General features: G+C 50.0%; 1 protein-coding gene across 1 annotated transcript in view; it reads right to left on the bottom strand.

Moving 5' to 3' along the window:
• SLC13A3 (solute carrier family 13 member 3) overlaps nucleotides 1-22,638 on the bottom strand; it is an 80,355-nt gene that overhangs the window by 13,119 nt on the left and 44,598 nt on the right. Inside the window, exons 5-9 of the mRNA XM_056108427.1 lie at nucleotides 20,227-20,412; nucleotides 15,781-15,906; nucleotides 11,204-11,299; nucleotides 9,604-9,708; nucleotides 4,623-4,720 (exon numbers count right to left, since the gene is read on the bottom strand). Of these exons, the coding sequence (XP_055964402.1) occupies nucleotides 4,623-4,720; nucleotides 9,604-9,708; nucleotides 11,204-11,299; nucleotides 15,781-15,906; nucleotides 20,227-20,412 (611 nt within the window). The remainder of the gene's footprint in view (nucleotides 1-4,622; nucleotides 4,721-9,603; nucleotides 9,709-11,203; nucleotides 11,300-15,780; nucleotides 15,907-20,226; nucleotides 20,413-22,638) is intronic.

The raw sequence follows: 22,638 nt of genomic DNA, 5'->3' as shown, positions 1-22,638 counted from the left end.
GCCCAGGAACTGTTTTTTTTTTTCCTTTAAAATAATATAGGAGCACTGCTATTTGTTCAGCCATTGATTAAGCTGAGTGAATTGGGCATGAACTCCACAATACCCTTTTTTTTTTAATTGTATCACCATGTGGGGCTGGAGTGATAGCACAGTAGGTAGGGCATTTGCCTTGTACGCGGCTGACCTGGCCGACTCCAGTTCGATTCCTCTGTCCCTCTCAGAAAGCCCGGCAAGCTACTGAGTGTATCTCGCCCGCACGGCAAAGCCTGGCAAGCTACCCATGACGTATTCAATATGCCAAACACAGTAACAAGTCTCACAATGGAGATGTTACTGGGCCCGCTCGAGCAAATCAATGAACAACGGGAGGACAGTGACAGTGACAGATCACCATGGGCTGGAGAGATAGCACAGGGGTAGGGCATTTGCCTTGCGCGCAGTCAGCCTGGACGAGCCGGGTTCAATTTCTCTGCCTCTCTCGGAGAGCCCGGCAAGCTACTGAGAGTATCTCACCCACTCGGCAAAGCCTGGTAAGCTCCCCGTGATATATTAAATATGCCAAGCACAGTAACAAGAAGTCTCAAAATGGAAACATTACTGGGCCCGCTTAAGCAAATCCATGAACAATGGGAGAACAGTGCTACAGTGCTACAGTATCACCATGAGACACAGTTACAAGCTTTCATGTTTGAGATTCAGCCGTGCAATGATGGAACACCCATCCCTCCACCAGTGCACATTCTCCACCACCAATGTCCCCAGTTTCCCACCCTGTATCCCCCCATCCCCCCCCCACACACACATCCCAGTCCTTATCCTGCCTCTATGGCAGACAATTAGCCCAGGGACTCTGGTGGGCAGGGAAAGGTCCCTGATGTGAGTGTCCCCTCGGCAGCCGAGGCGGGGCAGGCAGGAGGGGGAGCAGGAGGTTCCACCCCGTGCCCGGCCCTGCAGTGTCCACACCGAGGGCTCCCCTAGCTCCTGGCGTTGATCCCCATTGCTCCTTCCCATCTCTGCCCACATCCTACAGCTCCACAGAGCACGAGCTTCTGATGGGGAGGCAGAACACAGCGCTAGGGGCTAGAACCGCGGGGACACCTGGAGATGGGGAAGGGGTGGTTCAGGGGGTGCAGAATTCCACGAGAAAACTGTATTTCATTGAAGAGGCAGCCAGGTACCCAATAGCCATCTAATATATCCAGGATATACAAGACACTAGTAGAATTGTGCAAGAAAAGAAAAAAAAAACCTCCAACCCCATCAAAACATGGGGAGAAGAAATGAACAGAAGCTTCCTTAAAAAAGAAATACAAGGGGCTGGAGCTATAGCACAGCGGGTAGGGCGTTTGCCCTGCACGCGACCGACCTGGGTTTGATTCCCAGCATCCCATAGGGTCCCCTGAGCATCGCCAGGAGTAATTCCTGAGTGCAGAGCTAGGAGAAACTCCTGAGCATTGCCAGGTGTGACCCAAAAAGAAAAAAAAAAGAAAGAAATACAATTGGCCATCAAGCACATGAAAAAATCTCCACATCGCTAATCATCAGGGAGATGCAACTCAAAACAACAATGGGATAACGTCTCACACCACAGAGACTGGCATACATTCAAAAGAACAAAAGCAACCAGTGCTGGCACGGATGTGGGGGGAAAAGGATGCCCTTTCACTGTTGGTGGGAATGCCGACTGGTCCAGCCTTTTTGGAAAACAATATGGGCATTCCTTCAAAAACTAGAAACTGAGCTTCCATATGACCCAGCAATACTACTTCTGGGAATATATCTCGAGGGTGCAAAAGCAGCGTAGAAATGACATCTGCACCTGTATGTTCATTGTGGCACTGTTCACAATAGCCAGAATCTGGAAACAACCTGAGTGCCCGAGAACAGATGACTGGTTAAAGAAACTTTGGTACATCTACACAATGGAGTACTATGCAGCTATTAGGGAAGATGAAGTGGATGATCATGGAGAGTGCCATGCTAAGTGAGATGAGTCAGAAAGAGAGGGACGGACATAGAAGGAACTGCACATGAAATTATTCATTTGCGGAATATAGCACAGCTGGTAGGGCGTTCGCCTTACAAGCGGCCAACACGGCCGACCCGAGTTCGATTCCTCCGCCCCTCTCGGAAAGCCCGGCAAGCTACCGAGAGTATTCGATATGCCAGACACAGTAACAACAAAGTCTCCAATGGAGACGTTACTGGGCCCGCTCGAGCAAATCGACGATCAACGGGAGGGCCTTTACTTTACTTTTACTTAATATGAGACTGACATCCAAGGACAGTAGAGAGAAGGGCCAGGAATACTGCCCCATAGTTGGAAGCCTGTCCCCTGAGCTGGGGGAGAAGGCGGCTGGGATCACTAAGACAATGATGGTTGGAGAAATCAGTCGGGATGGGAGATGAAGTAGATAAAGGACCAAACGTGAAAGCTACTCAGCATCTGTGTCCCAGTATCTTACAAACCATCATGCCCAAAAGTAGAGAGAGAGTATGGGGGAAATTGTCTGCCATGGAAGCAGAGGGAGGGTTGGAAAGGGGGGGTAGACTGGGGACATTGGTGGTGGGGAATGTGCACTGGTGGAGGGATGGGGGTCCGATCATGGTATGACTGAAACTGGGCTGGAGCGATAGCACAGCAGTAGGGTGTTTGCCTTGCACAGGGCCGACCTGGCTGACCCAGGTTCGATTCCTCTGCCCCTCTCAGAGAGCCCTGCAAGCTACCAAGAGTATCTCACCCGCACGGCAAAGCCTGGCAAGCTCCCCGTGATGCATTTGATATGCCAAACACAGTAACAAGTGTCACAGTGGAGAGTTACTGGGTCCGCTCGAGTGAATCGATGAACAATGGGAAGACAGGGACAGGGACAGGGATGACTGAAACTCAAATATGAAAATTGTAGCTCACGGTGATTCAATAAAATAATTAATAATAATAATAAAGAGGCAGGCGGGGTCTGGAAGGGGCAATGGGACCCCAAGTCCCTCTGTCCCCTTTGCTGACCACAGCTGCCTCTCCCTCAGGGCACCCACCTGCCAGATTCCCACACACAGGACCACCACCCCCCGTGCCCTCTGCACTGTCTCCCTGGTGACACGGGGTGAACTGTGCTGGTGGGCACCAGACACTCCCCCACCGGGGAGCCGTGAGCAGGAGGGTGAGAGGAGGCTGGACGTTCCCACCAAAAGGGAGGGATCCCGAAGGAGGGGGCCTCTGAGAGGAGAGGAGGCTTTGGGGGTCTACAGAGGTCCCCGGGGCAGCAGCATGTAGGGAGCTGAGAGCCAGCGGCGAGGTCTAAGGGGCCAAGGAGGGGAGCCGGGGGGCCCGAGAGCCTTCAGCCCGCACCTCCTCCTCCATCTGTTCCTGCCTCACCACTCCTGGGGAAGGACCTGGAAGCATCTCCACCCGCTCCCCCGAGACATTCCACCTGCTCCCAGGGACCCTGGGCCAGGACACGGGGATCATGAGGTGTCACAAGGCCAGGGGCACTTCCTTGGCACTCTTGCTGGGTTACCCCCAAGCAATCTCTGGGTCACGCAGGGCTATTCGGGTTGGGGGCGTCACTGAGGTTCTGCAGCTGAACCTGAGAGCAGGGGTGTGGGGCGGGGTGTGCGTGTGTGTGGGGAAAGTCCTTCCTGTTTCTTGCTGCACCCCTGCCTCCTTCCTGCCCCAAGGTGCCATCAAGGATCACGCCGGAAGTATTCGGGGCTTGGAGGCAAAATCAAGATTTTGAGGGGCAGTTCGAAGCCGGATGAGGACTGCTGTGAGCACTTTTTTGGGGGGGAGGGTCACACCTGACTATGCTCAGCAGTTCTTCCTGGCTCTGCACTCAGGAATTACTCCTGGCGGTGCTTGGGGGACCATATGGGATGCTGGGAATCGAACCCGGGTCGGCCGTGTGCAAGGCAAACGCCCTACCCACTATCGCTCCAGCCCCTGTGAGCACAGTTTTATTGAAGGCCTGAAGACTCTATTTCTGGCTCCCGAGGTTTGAATTGCACAGAAGCTTCTTAAGTATCACGAATGGGTTTTCTTGTGATGCTTTTTGGCGGCATCCAAACGGGAAGGTTAGGACAGAAAGAGAGGAGAGGAGCGAAGGTGCTGGCCTCGTTGCAGCCCTCCGGGTTGGTCCCCAGCTCTGCAGACGCCTCCCCCGGCACCACTAAGAGACCCCCAAGCACAGAGCTGGGTGCAGCCTCTGAGCACTTCTGGGCAATGCCTCACCCCCTGCCAACCCCCCCAAAATGTGAAAGTTCTTCTCCCGCGGGCGATACCAGAGCAGCCAGCCAGCTGGATCTGGGCTCCAGGTCTGGGCAGCCGTCCTGCCACCTCAGGCCTTTCTCAGCCTGGGCCAGGGACACGGGCCAGGGTCTGTGGGCGGGGCTGTGGGCAGGGCAGTGGCCATGGTTCTCGGAGCCCCGAGCACCCACCTTATCCTTTTTTTTTCTTTTTGGGTCACACCTGGCGATGCTCAGGGGTTACTCCTGGCTCTGCACTGAGGAATGACTCCTGGCGGTGCTCGGGGGACCCTATGGGATGCTGGGAATCGAACCCGGGTCGGCCGTGTGCAAGGCAAACGCCCTCCCTGCTGTGCTATCGCTCCAGCCCCCCACCTTACCTTTGAGGTCAAACCACCACTTGAGAGAGGGCCTTTGGGACGGGAAGAAAAACAAGATGATGACAATGGTCATGCCGGTGACAGCGTCAGACACATACCTACAACGACAAGGCCCAGAGAAATGACCCCAGATGCAGACCCCAGCAGCTCCTGTGACGGGAAGCGGAGGTAAGGTGGGAAAGTCAGGGGGTGGGGTGGGGGTGGGGGACACAGCCCCTGTGCCCTCTGCTTGGCTGCAAAGACCAGGGTGGGAAAAGCTCTCAGGCAGTCCGTGAGAAGCCAAGAATGCCCTGCATGTGGCCAGGGTCTGCTTGTTCTCCTTCTGGGATGGGTGGCTCACTCCATAGTGCTCTGTTCCAGCAGCAGAGCATGATCCCAGCATGCCACGGGGCCCCTCCAGAACCGCCTCAGGCCCCAGCCTGTCCTGGGCAGATGAGGCTCACCCCTTGGGCGCAATGACCCAACATGCCTGCTCAGGGTCAGATCACGGGATGGGGAGGGACAGGACCCTGAAGCCAGGATTTCTGGCTCTGGGCCAGCTGTTAACAAAAGCGCCTCCAGCACACACATTTGGTGAGAGGACTCAGATGCGTCCCTGCGGCTGTGGTAAGACAAAAGTCAGTAGGAACAGGCCGGCACAGCGGCTGCTGGGGGCAGAGTCACATAGGGGCTGGGGGTCGGAAGTGCCGAGACCTCACGGGTGACACCCTCCTGGACTTAGTTACTACACATCTAAAAACTGATCTCAGGAAATAACTGGACTCAAACACACAGGGCCCAGGGATGGCCATGCATGCTCAAGAAGGGCTTGTGAAGAGCCAGAAACTTTTCATCTGCTTCAATACATTGTGCATAATGATATGTATACATATATATGTTAATATTACAGTTGTGTAAAGATAATCGAATGATGATGAAGTGGCATGAAAATGAGACTAAGGTATTTTATTTATTCATTTATTTATTTGCTTTTTGGGTCACACCCGGCGATGCACAGGGGTTCCTCCTGGCTCATGCACTCAGAACTACTCCTGGCGGTGCTTGAGGGACCATATGGGATGCTGGGAATCGAACCCGGGTTGGCCACGTGTAAGGCAAATGCCCTACCTGCTGTGCTATCGCTCCAGCCCCAACTAAGATATTTTATAATGCTCGGAAAGGTTTTTTGTGGGTGGGCTACACCTGATGGTGCTCAGGGTTTTTTCCTGACTCTGTGCTCAGGGATCACTCCTGGCTCTGTGTTCTGTGACGGGGAACTGCATGTGATGTGTGGGGGAACTGAATGTGATGCGTGGGGGAACTGCATGTGATGTGTGGGGGAACTGAATGTGATGTGTGGGGGAACTGGATGTGATGTGTGGGGGAACTGAATGTGATGCGTGGGGGAACTGGATGTGATGCGTGGGGGAACTGAATATGAATTGTGGGGGAACTGGGTGTGATGCGTGGGGGAACTGGGTGTGATGCATGGGGGAACTGAATGTGATGCGTGGGGGAAGTGAATGTGATGTGTGGGGGAACTGGATGTGATGTGTGGGAGAATTGGATGTGATATGTGAGGGAACTGGATGTGATGCATGGGGGAACTGAATGTGATGTGTGAGGGAACTGAATGTGATGCGTGGGGGAACTGAATGTGATGTATGGATTTGCACCAGGGTCAGCAAAGGTGCAAGGCAAGCACTTTAAGGTGCAAAGTGTAAGGCTAGCACCTTAACCCCTAGACTATTTCCCTGCTTGCAAGTAATTTTTCCTTGTAGTATTGGGCACAATCCAAAAAGGAACTGATTAAACAAATTAATAGGCTTCTACTATAAAATACTAAGCAGTGATTTGAAAGGATGAAATAGGTCGAAAAATGCATGGTTGTCTTTGGCTCAACTTTTTGCAAATCAACATTTAGGCATGTGTCTGCTTTGATGCAGGTGTGAACGTGGGTTGCTAAAATATTCCTCCCAAACTCTTTATTGGGATTGTGTCGGGGGAGCGTGAGAGATGGTGGATGCAGGCAGCTTGACTTTTTCCATTCATGTTGTTTGGATTGTTATAATTTTATGCATACATATTTCATAAGCAAACAAGAGAAAAAAATGCAGGTCAAAATGGTATGTTTAGGGGCTGACGTGATATGATAGTTCAGCGGGTAGGACACTTGCCTTGCCAGCAACCTACCTGGGTTCAATCCCCGGCATCCCCGATGGTTCCCCAAACCTGCCAGGAGTGATCCTTAACAGAGCCAGGCGTAACCTCTGAACACCACCGGAAGTGGCCCCCAAACAAAAACAAACTCAAACAATGATCTGTTTAGTGTAACCACACTTCTGTTGTCAGGAGAGAGTATGCCCAGTTAGGGTTCCATCCCCAGCACCATGTGGTCCCCAAGTCTCACCACCTATAGATCCCAGCACTGCTGGGATGGCCCAGGTCATCCCTGGACCACGGAGTCCAATCAGCATTCTATCCTGGGACCCCTACATCGAACCATCAACCTGGTTGGCCAAAAACTGCCAGTGAAGCCCCGGGTCTCCTGAGCACTTCTTGGGAGCACCCCATGCCCCCCCAAATCCTATATTGGACTAGAGCAATAATACAGGGTTAAGGCACTCGCCTCGTAGGCAGCTGGCCATGGTTAGAATCCCATATGCAGCACAAATGGTCCCCAAGCACTGCCAGGAGCCCGGGGCATTTCCAGAGACAGACTTGTGCTAGGTGAGTTTCTCTAAATGAGCTTTATTGAAGAATAATTAAACCTGCATTAAAACACACTCGTTTAAAGGGTAGAACTCAATGAATTTTGGTGACTGTCAACAGGCCTGTAACAGACAATACCATTGAGTTATAGTTTCCAGTTAGGGGACCGGAGAGATAGGACAGTGGGGAGGGTGCTTGCCTTGCACATGGTTGACCTGGGTTCGATCCCCGGCATCCTAGATGGTCTCCTGAGTGTTGCAGTAGTGATCCCTGAGTACAGAGCCAGGGAAAATTGCTGAGAACTGTTGAGTATGGCCCCCAAATCAAAATAATAATAATAATAACAATAATAATAATAAAATCACGGTCCTCCCATTGTTCATTGATTTGCTCGAGCGGGCCCAGTAACGTCTCCATTGGAGACTTTGTTGTTACTGTGTTTGGCATATCGAATACGTCATGGGGAGCTTGCCAGGCTTTGCTGTGCGGGTGAGATACTTTCGGCAGCTTGCCGGGCTCTCTAGAGGGGTGGAGAAATCAAACTTGGGTTGGCCATGTTGGACACTTGCAAGGCAAACGCCCTGCCCACTGTGCTATAGTTCCAGCCCAATAATAAAATAAGAATAGTAAAATAAGAATAAATGTTTAAAAAGAATAGTTTCCAGTTAGATAATTTTATTTATTTTTGGCTACCGGCCACACCCAGTGGTGTTCAGGGCTTATGACTGGCTCTGCACTCAGGGGTCCCTCCTGGTAGTGCTCAGGGGACCATATATGGTGCCTGGGATTGAACCCAGATCAGTAGCATGCAATGCAATCACTTTACCTGCCGTACCATCACCTTGACCCATGTTAAACATTGTTAAGTCAGAGAAAATGAGCATCAGAGTTGGAGTCAGTGGTTTTCTCTTTCTTTGTATTTCTGGAATGTTTAGGATCCCCATTTCTCTTTCTTTCTTTTTCTTCTTCTTTTTTTTCTTTTTGAATCACACCCAGTGATGCTCAGGGGTTACTCCTGGCTCTGAACTTAGGAATTACTCCTGGCAGTGCTCAGGGGACCATGTGGGATGCTGGGAATTGAACCCAGGTTGGCTGCATGCAAGGCAAACACCTTACCCGCTGTGCTATCACTCCAGGCCCCCATTTCTCATCTAAACAAAAAGCACCTACAACTGGAAATTTAAAGAATGGTTGTAACAGCTACAGTTCTCAGCCCCATTGAATGACAATGCTTATCCTTCATAGTAAGAAATCAAAACTGAGGTCCCTCATTTATTGGGTGTGGGGTCTCAGGGGTCTGGGGTTCCCAGGAGGAAGTAGACAGAGCATCTCTATCCAACGTGGCTGGGCGTGGTCACTGCAATGGAAGAGAGACCCGAGTACCATCCTCCCATCCCTGCTGGCCAGACCCATCCAGTGTCCAGCCCTGCCCTGCCCGGTCCTCCCTCCTTTCCAGGCGGCCTTGCGGGCCCTCCCTCCAACTCCTCAGCTCTGCCTGTTCAGGCTCAGCACCTTCCCAGGGGCTCTCTCCACCTTTGACCTCTACCCTTTCTAACCTTTGTTCCTTTCCCAACATCCGAAGTCCAGGTTCCACCTGCATCTTCTAAAAAAAAAAAAAATCACGGCATTTCCTTTGATTCACTCACTCCCCTGTTTTGCGGGGGGGGTGGGTCTAACCGCCTGTGGTTTGGGGTTTGCGTGTGTGGGCTTCCGTGTGTGGTGCAAGGCGTGGAACTGGGCCTTAGGTGTGCAAGGTGTGTGCTCCCTGCTGAGCCGCCTCCTGGCCCCCAGGGACACGCAGGAGGACAAGGGCCCATGGGCCCTCCATCAGCATCGCCTGGCCGAGGGATTTGCTTTGCTCACAAGGCTTGTTGGAGGTGGGAATCAAACCCAGTTTTTTTTTGTTGTTGTTGTTTTTTTTTTTGCTGCCCGAGTCAGAATCTTAACATGCAAGAAGCCAAATATGGGGCTGGAGCTACCGCACAGTGGGGAGGGCGTTTGTCTTGCATGTGGCTGACCCGGGTTCAATCCCCAGCATCCCATAGGGTCCCCCAAGCACCGCCAGGCATAATGCCTGAGTGCAGAGCCTGGAGTAACCCCTGAGCATCACCAGGTGTGTGTGACCCAAAGAAAAAAAAAAGCCAAATGCTCCATCATCTGTACCCAAGCCCATTCGAGGGGAGCAGGAGAATGTTAGTTATGACCCGGGGCAAAAAGTAGGGGCCCAGCCCAATCTCTCCAGTTGCAGGAGGCCCACCCTAGCCCCCTCCCTGCCGGTCCCATCGCTTACCCAGGGAGGAAGAAATTGACCCAGCCAGGGATGAACTTAGGGTCCCGGGTGAAGAGGAAGACAGCGAACAAACAGAAGAGGATGAAGACCACCTGCTCGGCAAACCTGCAGCACAGACATGAGCTGGCGTGAGCCCGGGGTCCCGCGTGCATTTGGCGGGGGCTGGGCACGGGCAGGGACTCTCTGTATGTGACTGAGCTGGGCCCAGCCATGGAGAAGCTGGAAAGAGCAATTCACAGCTCTGCGAGCACCAGAGTCCAGGGAGGGGGATCCCCTGGGGTGATGGTCTCTGGTGCTCACATACTCCCCCTCACCCCCCGCACCCCCCACCCGCAACCCTCGGAAGTACCAGCCCCTCTCCTCCCCCAAATCATGCATTTTGTTTTTGCCTGGAAAACTCCCAGTGCCTAAGGAAAGTCTCAAGAAAGTGATAGAGACTGAGAAAGGAAACAGGGGTGGGGGGAGAGAGAGAGAGAGAGAGAGAGAGAGAGAGAGAGAGAGAGAGAGAGAGAGAGAGAGAAGAAATAGAAGAGAGCAAGAAGGAGGGAGGAAGGGAAAGGAGGAGTGAGAGAAGGGGGAGAGTGGAGAGAGAGGAAGGGAGGTAGGGAAGGAGAGAGGGAGGGAGAAAGAGAGGGAGAGGAAGGGAGAGAAGGAGAGAGAAGAGACAGAGAAGAAGGGTATTAGGGAAGGAGAGAGGAGAGAGAGGGTAAGAAAGGAGAGAGGGAGAGAAGAGAGAAAGAGGGAGAAAGGGAGAAGGAGAGAGGAAAGAGAGGGAGGGCAGGAAGGAGGGAAAGAGGAAGAGAAGGAGAGTGGAAGGGAGGGAGGGAGAGAGAGAAGAGAGAGAAATGGAGGGTGGGGAATGAGACAGTAGAGAAAGAAAGGGAGAGAGGAGGACAGGGAGAGAGAAGAGAGAGCAGGAAGGAGAGATGAAGGGAGAGGGGGAATGAGAGGAGAGAGGAGAGAGAGAGAAGAGAGGAATGGAGAGAGGGAGAGAGAAAAGAGAGGGGGAAGGGTGTTAGGGCAGAAGGGACGATAGAGAGAGGGAGAGAGGGAGAAGGAGAGAGGAGACAGAGGGAGAGAGGGAGGGCAGTAGGGAGGGAGAGAGGAAGAGAGGAAGGGAGAGAGGAGAGAGAGAAATGAAGGAGGAAGGGGAGAGGAGAGAGAAAGTGAGAGAGGAAGAGGGAGAAGAGAGAGAGCATCCCGGAAATAGATCAAAGGCTGACAGATGCTCAGAGAGGCTGGACAGAGGGGACACACAGGACAGGGATGGAGAGAGGAAACTCCCACTTCGGAGCACCCTATGTCCCTGGGCAGTGCGGGGGAGCAGGCGGAAAAGGGTCAGACCCCCATGCCCGCCAAGTCCACCCTGAGGCGTTGTGTGCGCTCCGAGGTCCCCCTCCACACACACACACACACACACACACACACACACACACACACTTCATAAACCTTCCTCTTGATGCTCCTATTCAGGCTCTCAGACCAGCAGTGGGAAAGGCAACCCAGAGCCCAGCACCCTGGAGATTGAGCTGAGCTCTAGATCAGCTGAGTAGGGAAGGCCCAGGGCGCCCTCCGGGCTGGAGACCCCCACACCACATACTTGATGGGCCCCAGCTTCTGGAATTCCTCCTGAATCTTCACACGCGCTCTCTTTTCCACCTGAGTCCTGACTTCGGATTTCTTCTTCATGCAGCCCCTGAGACAGAAAGTGGGGAGTGAGCCGGAAGGGTTAGGTCCGGTCCCTGCAGGTACCAGTTATTTGTCCCCGTCATCTGGCTGGGCCACACTGTCTCTGCCGCGGAGACCACAATGGCCTGCGAAGGGGGTCTCTCTGTCTCTGCCCTTCCTTTCTCCAATCTGCTCTCCCTGTGGGCAGTCCGGGTACTTTTCTGAAAGTGTGGATCTGATCGTGAACCAGTTCAAAAGGACGCGAGAATAAATGGACCAATCATGGGAACAAGATACAGAGTCCTCTGTTTACAATAGCCAGAATCTGGAAAGAACCCGAGTGCTCGAGAACAGATGACTGGTTAAAGAAACGTTGGTATATCTACGCAATGGAATACTATGCAGCTGTTAGGAAAGATGAAGTCATGAAATTTGCTTGTAAGTGAAGTCATGAAATTTGAAGTCATGAAATTTGCTTGTAAGTGGTCATGGAGAGTGTCATGCTAAGTGAAATGAGTCAGAAAGAGAGGGACAGACATAGAATGACTGCACTGATTTGTGGAATATACAGTAACATAATAGGAGACTTACACCTAAGGACAGTAGAGATAAGGGCCAGGAGGATCGCTCCACGGCTTGGAAGCTGGTCTCACATGCTGGGGGAAAAGGCATCTGGGATAGGGGAAGGACCACGAAGTAAATTATGGTTGGAGGGCTCGCTCGGGATGGTAGATACATGCTGAAAGTAGATTATGGACCAAACATGATGGCCGCTTAGTACCTGTATTGCAAACCATAACACCCAAAAGGACAGAGAGAGTAAGAGGGAATGTGCCTGCCTCAGAGTCAGAGGATGGGATGAAGTGGGGGTGGCGGGAGGGATACTGGGAACATAGGTGGTGGAGAATGAGCACTGTGGGGGTTGGGTATTTGAAGGATGGGTACTTGAACATTGTATGACTGAAACATAATCACGAAAGTTTTTAAGTCTGTTACTATATCTCATGGTGATTCATTGAAATAAAATTTTAAAATAAATAAACAAATAATAAAATAGTTCATTTATTTTTAAAAAATACAGAGTACTGAAATCTAACTTAAAAATGGGGATTTAGTCCACGACAAAGCTGGTGGCTTAAACTGGTGTGGGAAAGACCAGCTAGTCAATGTTGGACTGTGAAGTTCAAAGGAAATGAATGAAGAGCCCAGAGCAAATGAAACCTTTCCAGTGGCCAACTGATGCCACAAGGGTGCGGAGACCATGCATTGGGGGGTGCAAAGTCATTGCCCAGGGTTGTAGCCGATGCCATGGAGTGAACGTGAATCCCTATTCGGTTCCTTATACAAAATGATGCTCAAAATGGACCAATGGTCTAAATACAAGCGCTAACTCTTAAGACTTTTAAGACTTCTTAAAAGAAAATGCAGGGGACATTTTCAAGGCCTTGGATAGGGAACTCTCTCAGCTACAACAGCAAAAGCACAAACAACCAAAGGAGGATTAATTGGATGCCAGTCATTAAAAATGAGAAACTCGAAGTCTGGAGAGATAACGCAGTGGGTAAGGTGCCTTGTAAGGCTGACTCAGGTTCAATGTTTATAATCCAATATAATCCATCAAGCCCATCAGGAGTGATCTCTGAGTGCAGAGCCAGGAGTAAGCTCTGAGCGTCTCTAAGTATGGCCCCAAAAGCAAAATCAAACAACCCCCCCCCCCGAAACGTATGTGTATGCCCATGAAACCCCTTAGGTCAATGGGGTGGCCTTCTGAAACAAAAATATTAAGTCGGAGTTTAACTTCACTCTGGACCTCAAGAGTAAACTCCAAATAGAACAGAGACTGCATTGTTAAAAAACTAAAAACACTAGAGGAAAGTGGGATTCTTTTTCATAACTCCTGTCATGGAAAAATCCTTATGCCTGAACTCAAAAATTTAGAAATGATCGACCAATTCATCTGTGTGGACAACTTCAGAAAATGTCTCCGTGGCAAGAAGTACCATAAGCAAAGGAAACAAAACTCACACATTATTCTGAAACTTAGCCTCCATCTTCCAATAAGACGAGAGTCCTAGAATTCAAGGCCACCAAAACCCCCAACCCATGTGAAAAGTAAGCCCAAGAAATAAACTCACAGATTCACAGTTGTCAGGAAAGAAAATGCAATGACCCCATGCATGAATATACACAAATTATTTGGGCTGTACCTCCAGATGAAGCATTGCTCAAAATGACTTGGTGTTTTTTTTTTTTTGCCACACCTGGTGGTGCTCAAGTCTGTCTCCTGACTCTGCGCTCAGGGATCACTCCTGGTGGGCTTGGAGGACCATAGGGGATGTTGGGGATCCAATCTGGGATGATTACATATATAAGGCAAGCACCCTACCCACTGGCTTATTGCTCTGACCCCAGACTCAAAATGTTTTCAGTCTCCATTTCTTTCCCTTTTGTTATCATGTCTGTGATAGGTCACACACTTGCTTGGGGGTGCCCATGGGGGATCCTGCATCTTGTGGTCACAGCCTTTATGATAGCAGATGAGTGATACTGGGGGGTACCCACATACGTGGGGAGTAATGGTGGGTGCTGGGAGTTCAAGATCACGCTCAAAGCTCCTCACTTGGGAGGCAGGAGCCATTGGGCTATCCTGGGCTCCCTCAGAATTCAATAAAAGAAAGACACATTATTTTCCTTTTAGCTATTGGCAGATTAGCCAAACCAAAAAAAAAATGACCTTGCTGCATGCATGGAAACAGGCCAATACCTTGTCGATAGGACAACAAATAAGAAATATCCCTCCAGAGAACAATTTAACAGCATCTATTAAAATATGATAAAGTGTGTTTATTATCTGACATAGAAATCCCACCGATGAAAATCCACCTTGCAAACATATTTATTCCTGTACAAAATAGTATCTGTCAGGCAGACTGATCATCGGAAAATAGGGTTTTATCTGCTTATATAGACAATCATCCAAGGAATCGATAAAAGTGGGTCACTGTCTGGGGGGGAACCTACCGGATAAATGGGTCTACACAGGCCTGGGGGTAAGAATTCTCAGTGTGGCCTCTTTGCACAGTGACTACTGAGCCATATGGATGGGATATTTTTAAAAATTAAGTGAACTAGAAAAACTCTCAGCGGTGCTTTCTGTAGGAAGATCAAACTCCCACCAGAGCCTGGAGTGACAGCTCAGGTCTCAACTTGGAACCGTGGATTGTCCCTACTGTGAGTGGGTGAATCCCAGCGTGCTGGGGCCCGTTCCTGCATATATAAGTGTATATATAGATATAGATATATACACATACATATGTATGTATATGTGTGTATATATGTATATATGTTTCTCTCTCTCTCGCTCTCTCTCTCTCTCTCTCCCCATTCCTTTCACTGATTGGTCCGGCATGCCTTATGTAAATGAGGGTTTGTGGAACTGACCAATCAGCTTCCACACGCCCTAATAAGGGTTTATAAGCGGGGCAATTGGATAGCATTGGCCATACAGGATAAATCGAGGTCCTGTTTGTTTGGTCACCCTTATTTCTTCCTAATGAAATTGGGGACCGAGAAGGAGTTGATGGCTGGGACTCTGCCCCCCATAGTTATTTCTCCAACTCCAAGCCTTCATGATCTACACAACGGTTCTTAGACCCATGCCAGGGCTCATAGCAGCTGCTTCATACTTTCTTCCAACTAAGTTCTTGCTGAAGTCCAAGAAATGTATTCAGAGAAAAGGTTTGGTATCATTCTGGTCAATGGAAGATGAGACTCATTTTCAATAGAATGAAACCACAAAAATTTAAACAAATGAAAGTAGATAGAGTGTTAAGTAGAATTCATCTGCCTCACAGGCATTGGGAAGGGTGGGAGGGGGATATATTGGGGTTCTTGGTGGTGAAAATTAAGTACTGGTGAAGGGAAAGGTGTTTGATCATTGCATGACCGAGACTTAAACCTGAAAGCTTTGTAACTTTTCCCACAGTGATTCAATAAATATATATTAAAAAAAGATTTAAACAAATGTCAGCACTGTGGGCTCGGGTTCCTGGGCCCGCTTGCTCCCCCCTTATTCAGAAGGCTGACTTGGACAGGTAGGAGGGCTTCTCCTCAGAAGACAGCTGAGACTTTCTCCCCCATGTAAGCAGATAGATGCTAGAGTAGTCGACCAAGGAATATTTTCCTCACTCCAGATTCTCCTGCTCTCACATCACCCACCCCCCAATTATGAACCCATCAAAGGAAACCCTTTCCCTCCTTTGGTGTGGGTGCCCTTCCTGCCTCAGAGAAGAGTTCAACCAGTAATCACAGGGGTGGGTGACCTCACTGAGAACTAGCATGAGGTGGGGACCCCAACTTCTCTGCCCCCCTTGAGAGGGGTCACCGGTCAGTGTCACGATTATAGCCCACCCCCCCCAGCTCCCCAGCATGGCTCCCTCCAATGCAGAGTCCCAGGATCCACCATGCCTCCCACCCACCACAGCCTCCCATGAGGAAGATGAGGGGTACCTTAGTGTCAGTCCCCCGTACAGGAAGGAGATCCAGAGCCAGCCCACCAGCAGGAATATCAGCATGAGCGGGAAGGCGAAAACGAACCAGGAGCCAAAATTCACCACGTCACACATTGGGAAATAGCTGGAGACAAGAGAGAGGGTCAGTCTCAAGGTCAGTTCTGGCAGTGGAGGAGAGGGGGACGGGGGAGCTGGTCCCCTGGGCATGTTGGGAGCAGACCCTTCTGTCCCTTCTCCAGGAAGGCACCTACTTCCTTTGGTCCCCTTTAGTGGGGAGCCTGGATCTCTGGCCTCCTGGGACTCCAGTGACAACTGCCTGAGAAGGGGCAGACGGGTCCCCGGGGATGTGAACTGGACCCAAGAAGTGGAGAGTCACCCACTGGGAGAGTCAGCTGCCATTGCTCCCCCCGTGTGGTCACTAGGCAGGAATATTGGTCCAGTGAGCCCATATCTGGAGCTCTGTTTGGAAGAGGGTGAGGTTTCTCTATTTTGTTTGTCTATTTTGTTTTTGTTTGGGAAACATACCCCAGGCTTACTCCTGGCTCTGTGCTCTGGGATCACTCCTGGTGGGCTCAGGAGACCCTATGGGGTGCCAGGGATTGAACCCAGTTGGCCTCAAGCAAGGCCAGTGCCCTTCCCACTGTCCTAGCGCTCTGTCCCACAATGCGACGTTTCCATGGTGGGAACAGCACATCTGTGGGCTGCCGCTTTGGACTCGCAGGGTCCTGGCCCAGAGGCTTGTGTCTCGTAGTGCAATGCCAGGCACTTCTCCTGCCAACTCTCTCAGCTTCCCCCACCCGGCTTGGGAGAGGACTTGGGCAGTGATGTCCTGGGGGAGAAAAGTCCTTTCTGTAGGAGAATTTGGTAAAATGCACTCAGGGTCTCAAAAGATGCACATCCCTTCATCTAGAGATGCTACCAAAAATATGTCGTGTGTGTGTGTGTGTGTGTGTGTGTGTGTGTGTGTGTGTGTCAAGGGTGGAGCAAAAATGGGCCAAGAAGGTATGTAGGCTTGCTCAAAAGTGGTTCTAAAATCACGTATTCTTATATCAACAAAAGGCACAGAGCCCCTATTAAACAATAGCACTACAGCACTGTCCTCCCGTTTTTCATTGATTTGCTCGAGCAGGAACAAGTGACATCTCCACTGTGAGATTTTTTGTTACTGTTTTTGGCATACTGAATACGCCATGGGGAGCTTGCCAGGCTCTGCCGTGCGGGCGAGATACTCTCGATAGCTCGCCAGTCTCTCCAAGAGGGGTGGAGGAATTGAACCCGGGTCAGCCGTGTGCAAGGCAAACGCCCTACCCGCTGTGCTTTCTCTCCAGCCCACCTATTAAACAATAAGCAAATAAACAAAATGTGGACAGTAACCACAGAACTAAAAATTACAAGTGGATGAAAAGGGAATGGATTAATAGTTTCAGCAGCTATATATGTACATATATATATTTGGTAAATATATATATATAGCGGAAGCATGGGAGATTTTTATTTCCTTTCTTTTTATCTGAATTTTCTAAATTTTCTATACTAAACAGGCATGCCTTTTGAGGTAAGACAACAATAAAACACTTTACAATAATTAAGAGGGCCAGAGAACTAGTACAAGGGTCAGGGCACATGTCTGTCTTGCATGTGGTTGACTCCAGTTTGCTCTCCAGGTGTTCGTGGCCCCTCAAATAAAGCCAGGACATTGGGGGTCCCAGCGCACGGCCCTGTATAGCCCTGGAGCCCCCTGAATACCACAGGTGTGGTGCAGGTAATTTCTGGCACTGAAGGGCTAGAGCAGTGCTGCCCAGGGTTCAGGGCGCTAGCCCACCTGGTAGGATGCTTGCCTTGCATGCAGCCAACCCAGGTTCGGTCCCCAGCATTCCACTGGTCTCCCAAGGTCCTCCAGGAGTGATCCCTGCACTCAGAGCAGGAGTAAGCCCTAAGCACCGCTGGGTGTGACCCCAAAACAAAAGACCCAAAACAAAACCAAATAAATAAATTCAATTTCATTAAAATAGCAGCAGGTATATCTAGTCTCATTGCTCATAATAGTACAATGATGACCTAGAGCCTGATAATGAGCTGAGTGGTGCTGATTAATAGGGCGTGACGTCTAAAAGGGACAAGTTCTAGTCATTAAGCATATTTTATTTAAAAAAAATTTAAATGACAAAATTGGGCCTCGAACCTGTATTAAAAAGCGTAATGACAATAATGTTAAATATCTATCTGTTCATAGCATATATTCAAATTCAAAACTAGAATTCCACTAAAAATAATAACAGTGAAATTGGTAGCATTTTCATTTCAATTTTTTCCTATGTCTCTGAGTGTCTCTCTGTGTCTGAATCATGTATAATCAGAATCAACTAATAAAATGCACTTGGGGAGTCAAGGCCTGGGGGAACCCCTAGGACAGTCATTTCCCAGTTTTCCAGCTCCCAGTTGAAGAACCAGAGTCCTGTGTTCTTCCACTTAAATTCCCTCCTGGATGAGAAGGTCCGAAGTGAGTGCAATTAAATGGTGCATATTATTTGCATGTCATTTACATGCAATTTTCTAAAAATTCTACATGTTAGCTATTTTCCTGCCTAGAACTCTTACTTGTTCCATATTCTCTCTTCTAGTTGGAACAAAATTAACATTCACAGCAGGTAGGCATTGAAAATTCTGACAGCAACTCTCCCCTTTTCTCCCCAACTCAGCACCTGTCTCCGTGGTCCCCAGAATCACTTCTTTCCCTTCCAGCATGGAGGACAAGGCTTCCTCCTCCGATGTCTGACCCTTTTGCTCAGCTGCCCTTCCCAAAAAAGGAGACAGAAAAGGCCAAACCCAGATTCTCCCCTCACTGGAAGCAGGACCCCCTTAATGTCTGAGTCTTCAATTCAGCAAAAACATTCAGGCCTTGCCCCAAGAGCCAAGATTCAAAAGGCACCAAAGATTTGCGGTGGGCTTCTTTTCTCAGAATACAAACGCCTGTCCCCACCCCTGTGCCCCCAACGTACATCTGCATCTGGGGACCCAGGCCTGAATTCTCTCAGCCTTCCCTGGACACTGCCATCCAAACCCAGACAGAATCTCCCGTCTTTTCTCATCAATTCTTAGCGCTGAATGTTAGAGTCTGTGAATAGTGGGAAGGGCTATGGCTTCCGAATCAGTGCATGAGGATGTCTTTGGACTTTCTCATGCAAGGATCCAGTGGACTGTGGTGGAAGGATATTGGCACATTGGTGGTGGGTGCACTGTGGTTACACTGTACCCCTAAGACACATATACACTCTTCAGCAAACATGCCCGCTCTTGTGAACCAGTGTTTCCTCATTAAAATTAATTTAAGAACTGTCTCATGGACATCACTTCAGTTGCCTGTAAGCGTAGTGTGACTATGTGTATATCAAACCCTCACTCTCTGAGAAAATCACTCCGTACCCTAATAAGTCCCCCCCTTGGGGTGCACGCCCAGTAAAGAGCTGAACACCGGATGAATGCCGGATACTTCTTGTTGGCCAAATGCTTTCATTTGCATTTGTGGGGGTGAAAGAGACATAAATGACATCAACATCACAAAAACAGTCAGAGAACCGTCCACCTCTTGGAAAGAAATTTGGAATCTGGGGTTGGAGCAGTGGTACAGTGGGGAGGGTGCTTGCTTGCCTTGCCTGCAATCACCCAGGTTCCATCCCCGGCACCCTATATGCTCCCCTGAGCACCACCAGGAGTGATTTCTGAGTGCAGAGCCAGGAGGAACCTCTGAGCATTGTTTGCTGTGGCCCCAAAGTCAAGAAAAACAAAAACAAAAAAGAAACCGGAAATCTTAAGATCTTCTATATGTGCTGGGATTTTGAACACAATCTCCCAACGGTCTTGCCTGCAAAGCTTCTCCCTCAAGTGAGGGTCCGTGTTAAAGGCAAACGCTGATAACTAGGGGTCAGCTCCTAGTTCTCCATGACTCCTCCCGCTCTGACCTGGTGTGTGTCAGTCTCACCACATTTTCTCATGGCTTTGTGCCCACCTCGCTGCACTCCAAGCTGCTCCCTGAGACTGCCCCCAGCTTGGCCAGGCTCTGCACCCTGACCCCACCCCCACCACACCCCCCAAGTCTGCAAAGCATCCTTCCTCCCCTCTGAGTTCTGCTCAAATATCCCCTTATTAGAGGGCACACCCAGCCCTGCCAGGGAGACCCCCTTCCCTGCAGGATTAGATTTTATAAGTCACTGCACTGACATGTCGCATGAGTGCTTTCTGTTCATTGGTTGTTCTTCCACCAGAATAGAGGTCCCCTCTGGTGGACCAGGGGTGACCAAGGCTGACCCGGCTTAACCAGGGCGATTGAGGCTGACCAGGGCTGACTGGGGCTTTATCACAGGGTCTAAAGGAGGGAGGATGGAGGGGGGAGTAGGAGGAGAGACCCCCCCGCGCCCCCTTGATAGTCACCAATGCTTGCTTTTACCTCTTGAGCTGTCCAACCAGGATGAGGTTAGGGGCCGTGCCGGTGAGGGTGGCGGTACCCCCGATGCTGGCCGAGTAGGGGATGGAGATGAGGAGCCCCTTCCAGATGTTTCTGCAATATTCCTTCTCCTTCTTGGAGTCGGCAGAGAGATCCGCGGGTGCCTCGACCTCCTCGAGACTGCCTTTGCTTTAAACAGACCCAAGAGAAGCTATTCAGGGCTGCCAGAAACCCCGGTTCGGGGCAAAACACAGTACGGACACAGTTTTGGGGTTGCGAGGGCTTGGGGGTCTGTCGAGAAGAAGTTGGCACAGGTGTGCAAACCCTCTCAAAGTGGGCAGCCTTCAGCCCCGGGGGGCTCCTCGCTAAGAATGTATCCGAAAGAAAGAACTGAGTCTCCGGAGAGGGAACAAAATAGCTCCCTGGGGTGGCAAATAAATTTGAACAGGAAAATAATTGAAACCTTCCTGAAAAGTTGATTCATCAATAAGGATGAACTTTGGTTCTGATTAATCACTCCCCGGGCAGTGATTAAAAATAATGATTTAGCGGGTTTGAGTAGGGAAAAAATCCATTCTATACAGTGAAAGGTGAGTAATAGCACCATTTGGGGCCAGAGCGATAGCACAGAGTAGGGCGTTTGCCTCGCACGCGGCCGACCTGGGTTCAATCCCCAGCATCCAATATGGTCCCCCAAGCACCGCCAGGAGTAATTCCTGAGTGCAGATCCAGGACTAACCCCTGAGCGTCGCTGGGTGTGACCCCCCCAAAAATAAAATAGATAAGTGATTTTACAAAAATATAGTAATAGCACCATTCATTTCTGCTTTTTTAAATTTTCACATGGGCCAGGAGGTTGGTCCAGTAGGCAGAACTTTTACCATGCTCGCAGCTGACTCGGGTTCCATCCCTATCACCATGCATGGTCTTCCCAGCACTTCCAGGAGTGATCCCCGAGTGCAGGACCAGGAGGAAGGCCTGAGCACCTCTGGGTGTGGCCCCAAAGCCAACGTCAATAAATGCCAAGATTCCGTCAGAGGATGCTAGGGATGTAGCTCAGTGAGAAGGGGTTGTCTTGGAGGTGTGAGGCCGTGGGTTTGACTCCTGGGACTGGAAAAAAATCAAAGTAGGGGCTGGAGCAATAGCACAGCGGGTAGGGCGTTTGCCTTGCACGCAACTGACCTAGGTTCGATTCCCAGTATCCCATATGGTTCCCCAAGCACCGTCAGAAGTAATTCCTGAGTGCATGAACCAGGAGTAACTCCTATGCATCGCTGGGTGTGACCCAAAAAGCAAAAAGAAAAAAAAAATCAAAGTAAAAGTATTCATATGTTGCATGAATATGTGAGTATAGAGAAAAGTCCAAAATAGTCCCCATCGTGTTGCCTTGGTGTCTTCTCGTGAGCGGAATTATAGATATCTTTCAGGAAAGAAGGAAATTAAGAATTATTAATATTGTAAAGATAATTATGTTGATCCAAATGCAATGCAGTAAAAAGATAGACATTGCCCCCACTGGGAGAGAGGGCAGGTTCCAAATATATAGCATCACTGAACTTTGATTTGATTCATTGATGTCCAGAGAGAGAGAGAGAGTTCAAGAAATAATCTAGAATTAAAGTTGGAGCGATAGTACAGTGGGTACTTGCACGTGGCAAACCTGGGTTCTATCCTTGGCACCCCATCTGCTCCCCTGAGCATTGACAGAAGTAATTCCTGAGTGCAGAGCCAGGAATAACCCCTGAGCAACACCAAAAAAAGGACCCCCCAAAAAAAATTAGAATCATATTTATTAACTGTTCTAGTTTATCTCTGGGAGTGAGACGCTGAATTCATTTTCCTTTAGGTTTCTGAGTATTTATTGTTTTGACTTGTGCAATGATAAAATAATCATAACTGTAAGAATGAAGAATTGTCCCTGTTTAACACGTTCCTTTTTTCCCTCAAGAATGAAAGATACTTTAAATAGCTTCTGGTTGTATAAGTCCCACCTGAGCCCCCCCTTCCCCGACACACACACACACACACACACACACACACACACACACTCAGGGCTGTGGTCTGGAGTCTGTAAAACACTGAGACACGCTGTGGATGGGTGACGGGGCTTCTCAGGTGGTGAGGCCTGGGTGAGTCACCCGAATCTCACTCGAGCTCAGGGATCCCACACTGGGCACTCAACCAACCAGACCCAGCGTGTGAGAAAAGAAAGGGAACTATGGATGGGGAAACTGAGGCCAGGGAGGGGACAGGACCCTGAGCAGGGACGTGCTGGGGCTTTCCCAGGAGGTCAGCTCAAGCTCTGCTTTATGACTGGCAGATGTCACGTCCCATTCCTCCCCTCCTCTCCCTCCCCTCCCTCCCCTCCCCTCCTTCCCTGTTGGTCCCACCTCACTTAAAGTCAAGGTTATACCT

The sequence above is a fragment of the Sorex fumeus genome, unplaced genomic scaffold (genome assembly GCF_029834395.1).
Source record: "Sorex fumeus unplaced genomic scaffold, SorFum_2.1 ptg000213l, whole genome shotgun sequence".
In the NCBI taxonomy this organism is placed as follows: domain Eukaryota; kingdom Metazoa; phylum Chordata; class Mammalia; order Eulipotyphla; family Soricidae; genus Sorex; species Sorex fumeus.
Note: the sequence above shows the minus strand (reverse complement) of the source record. Positions and strands in the feature narration are given on the sequence as shown.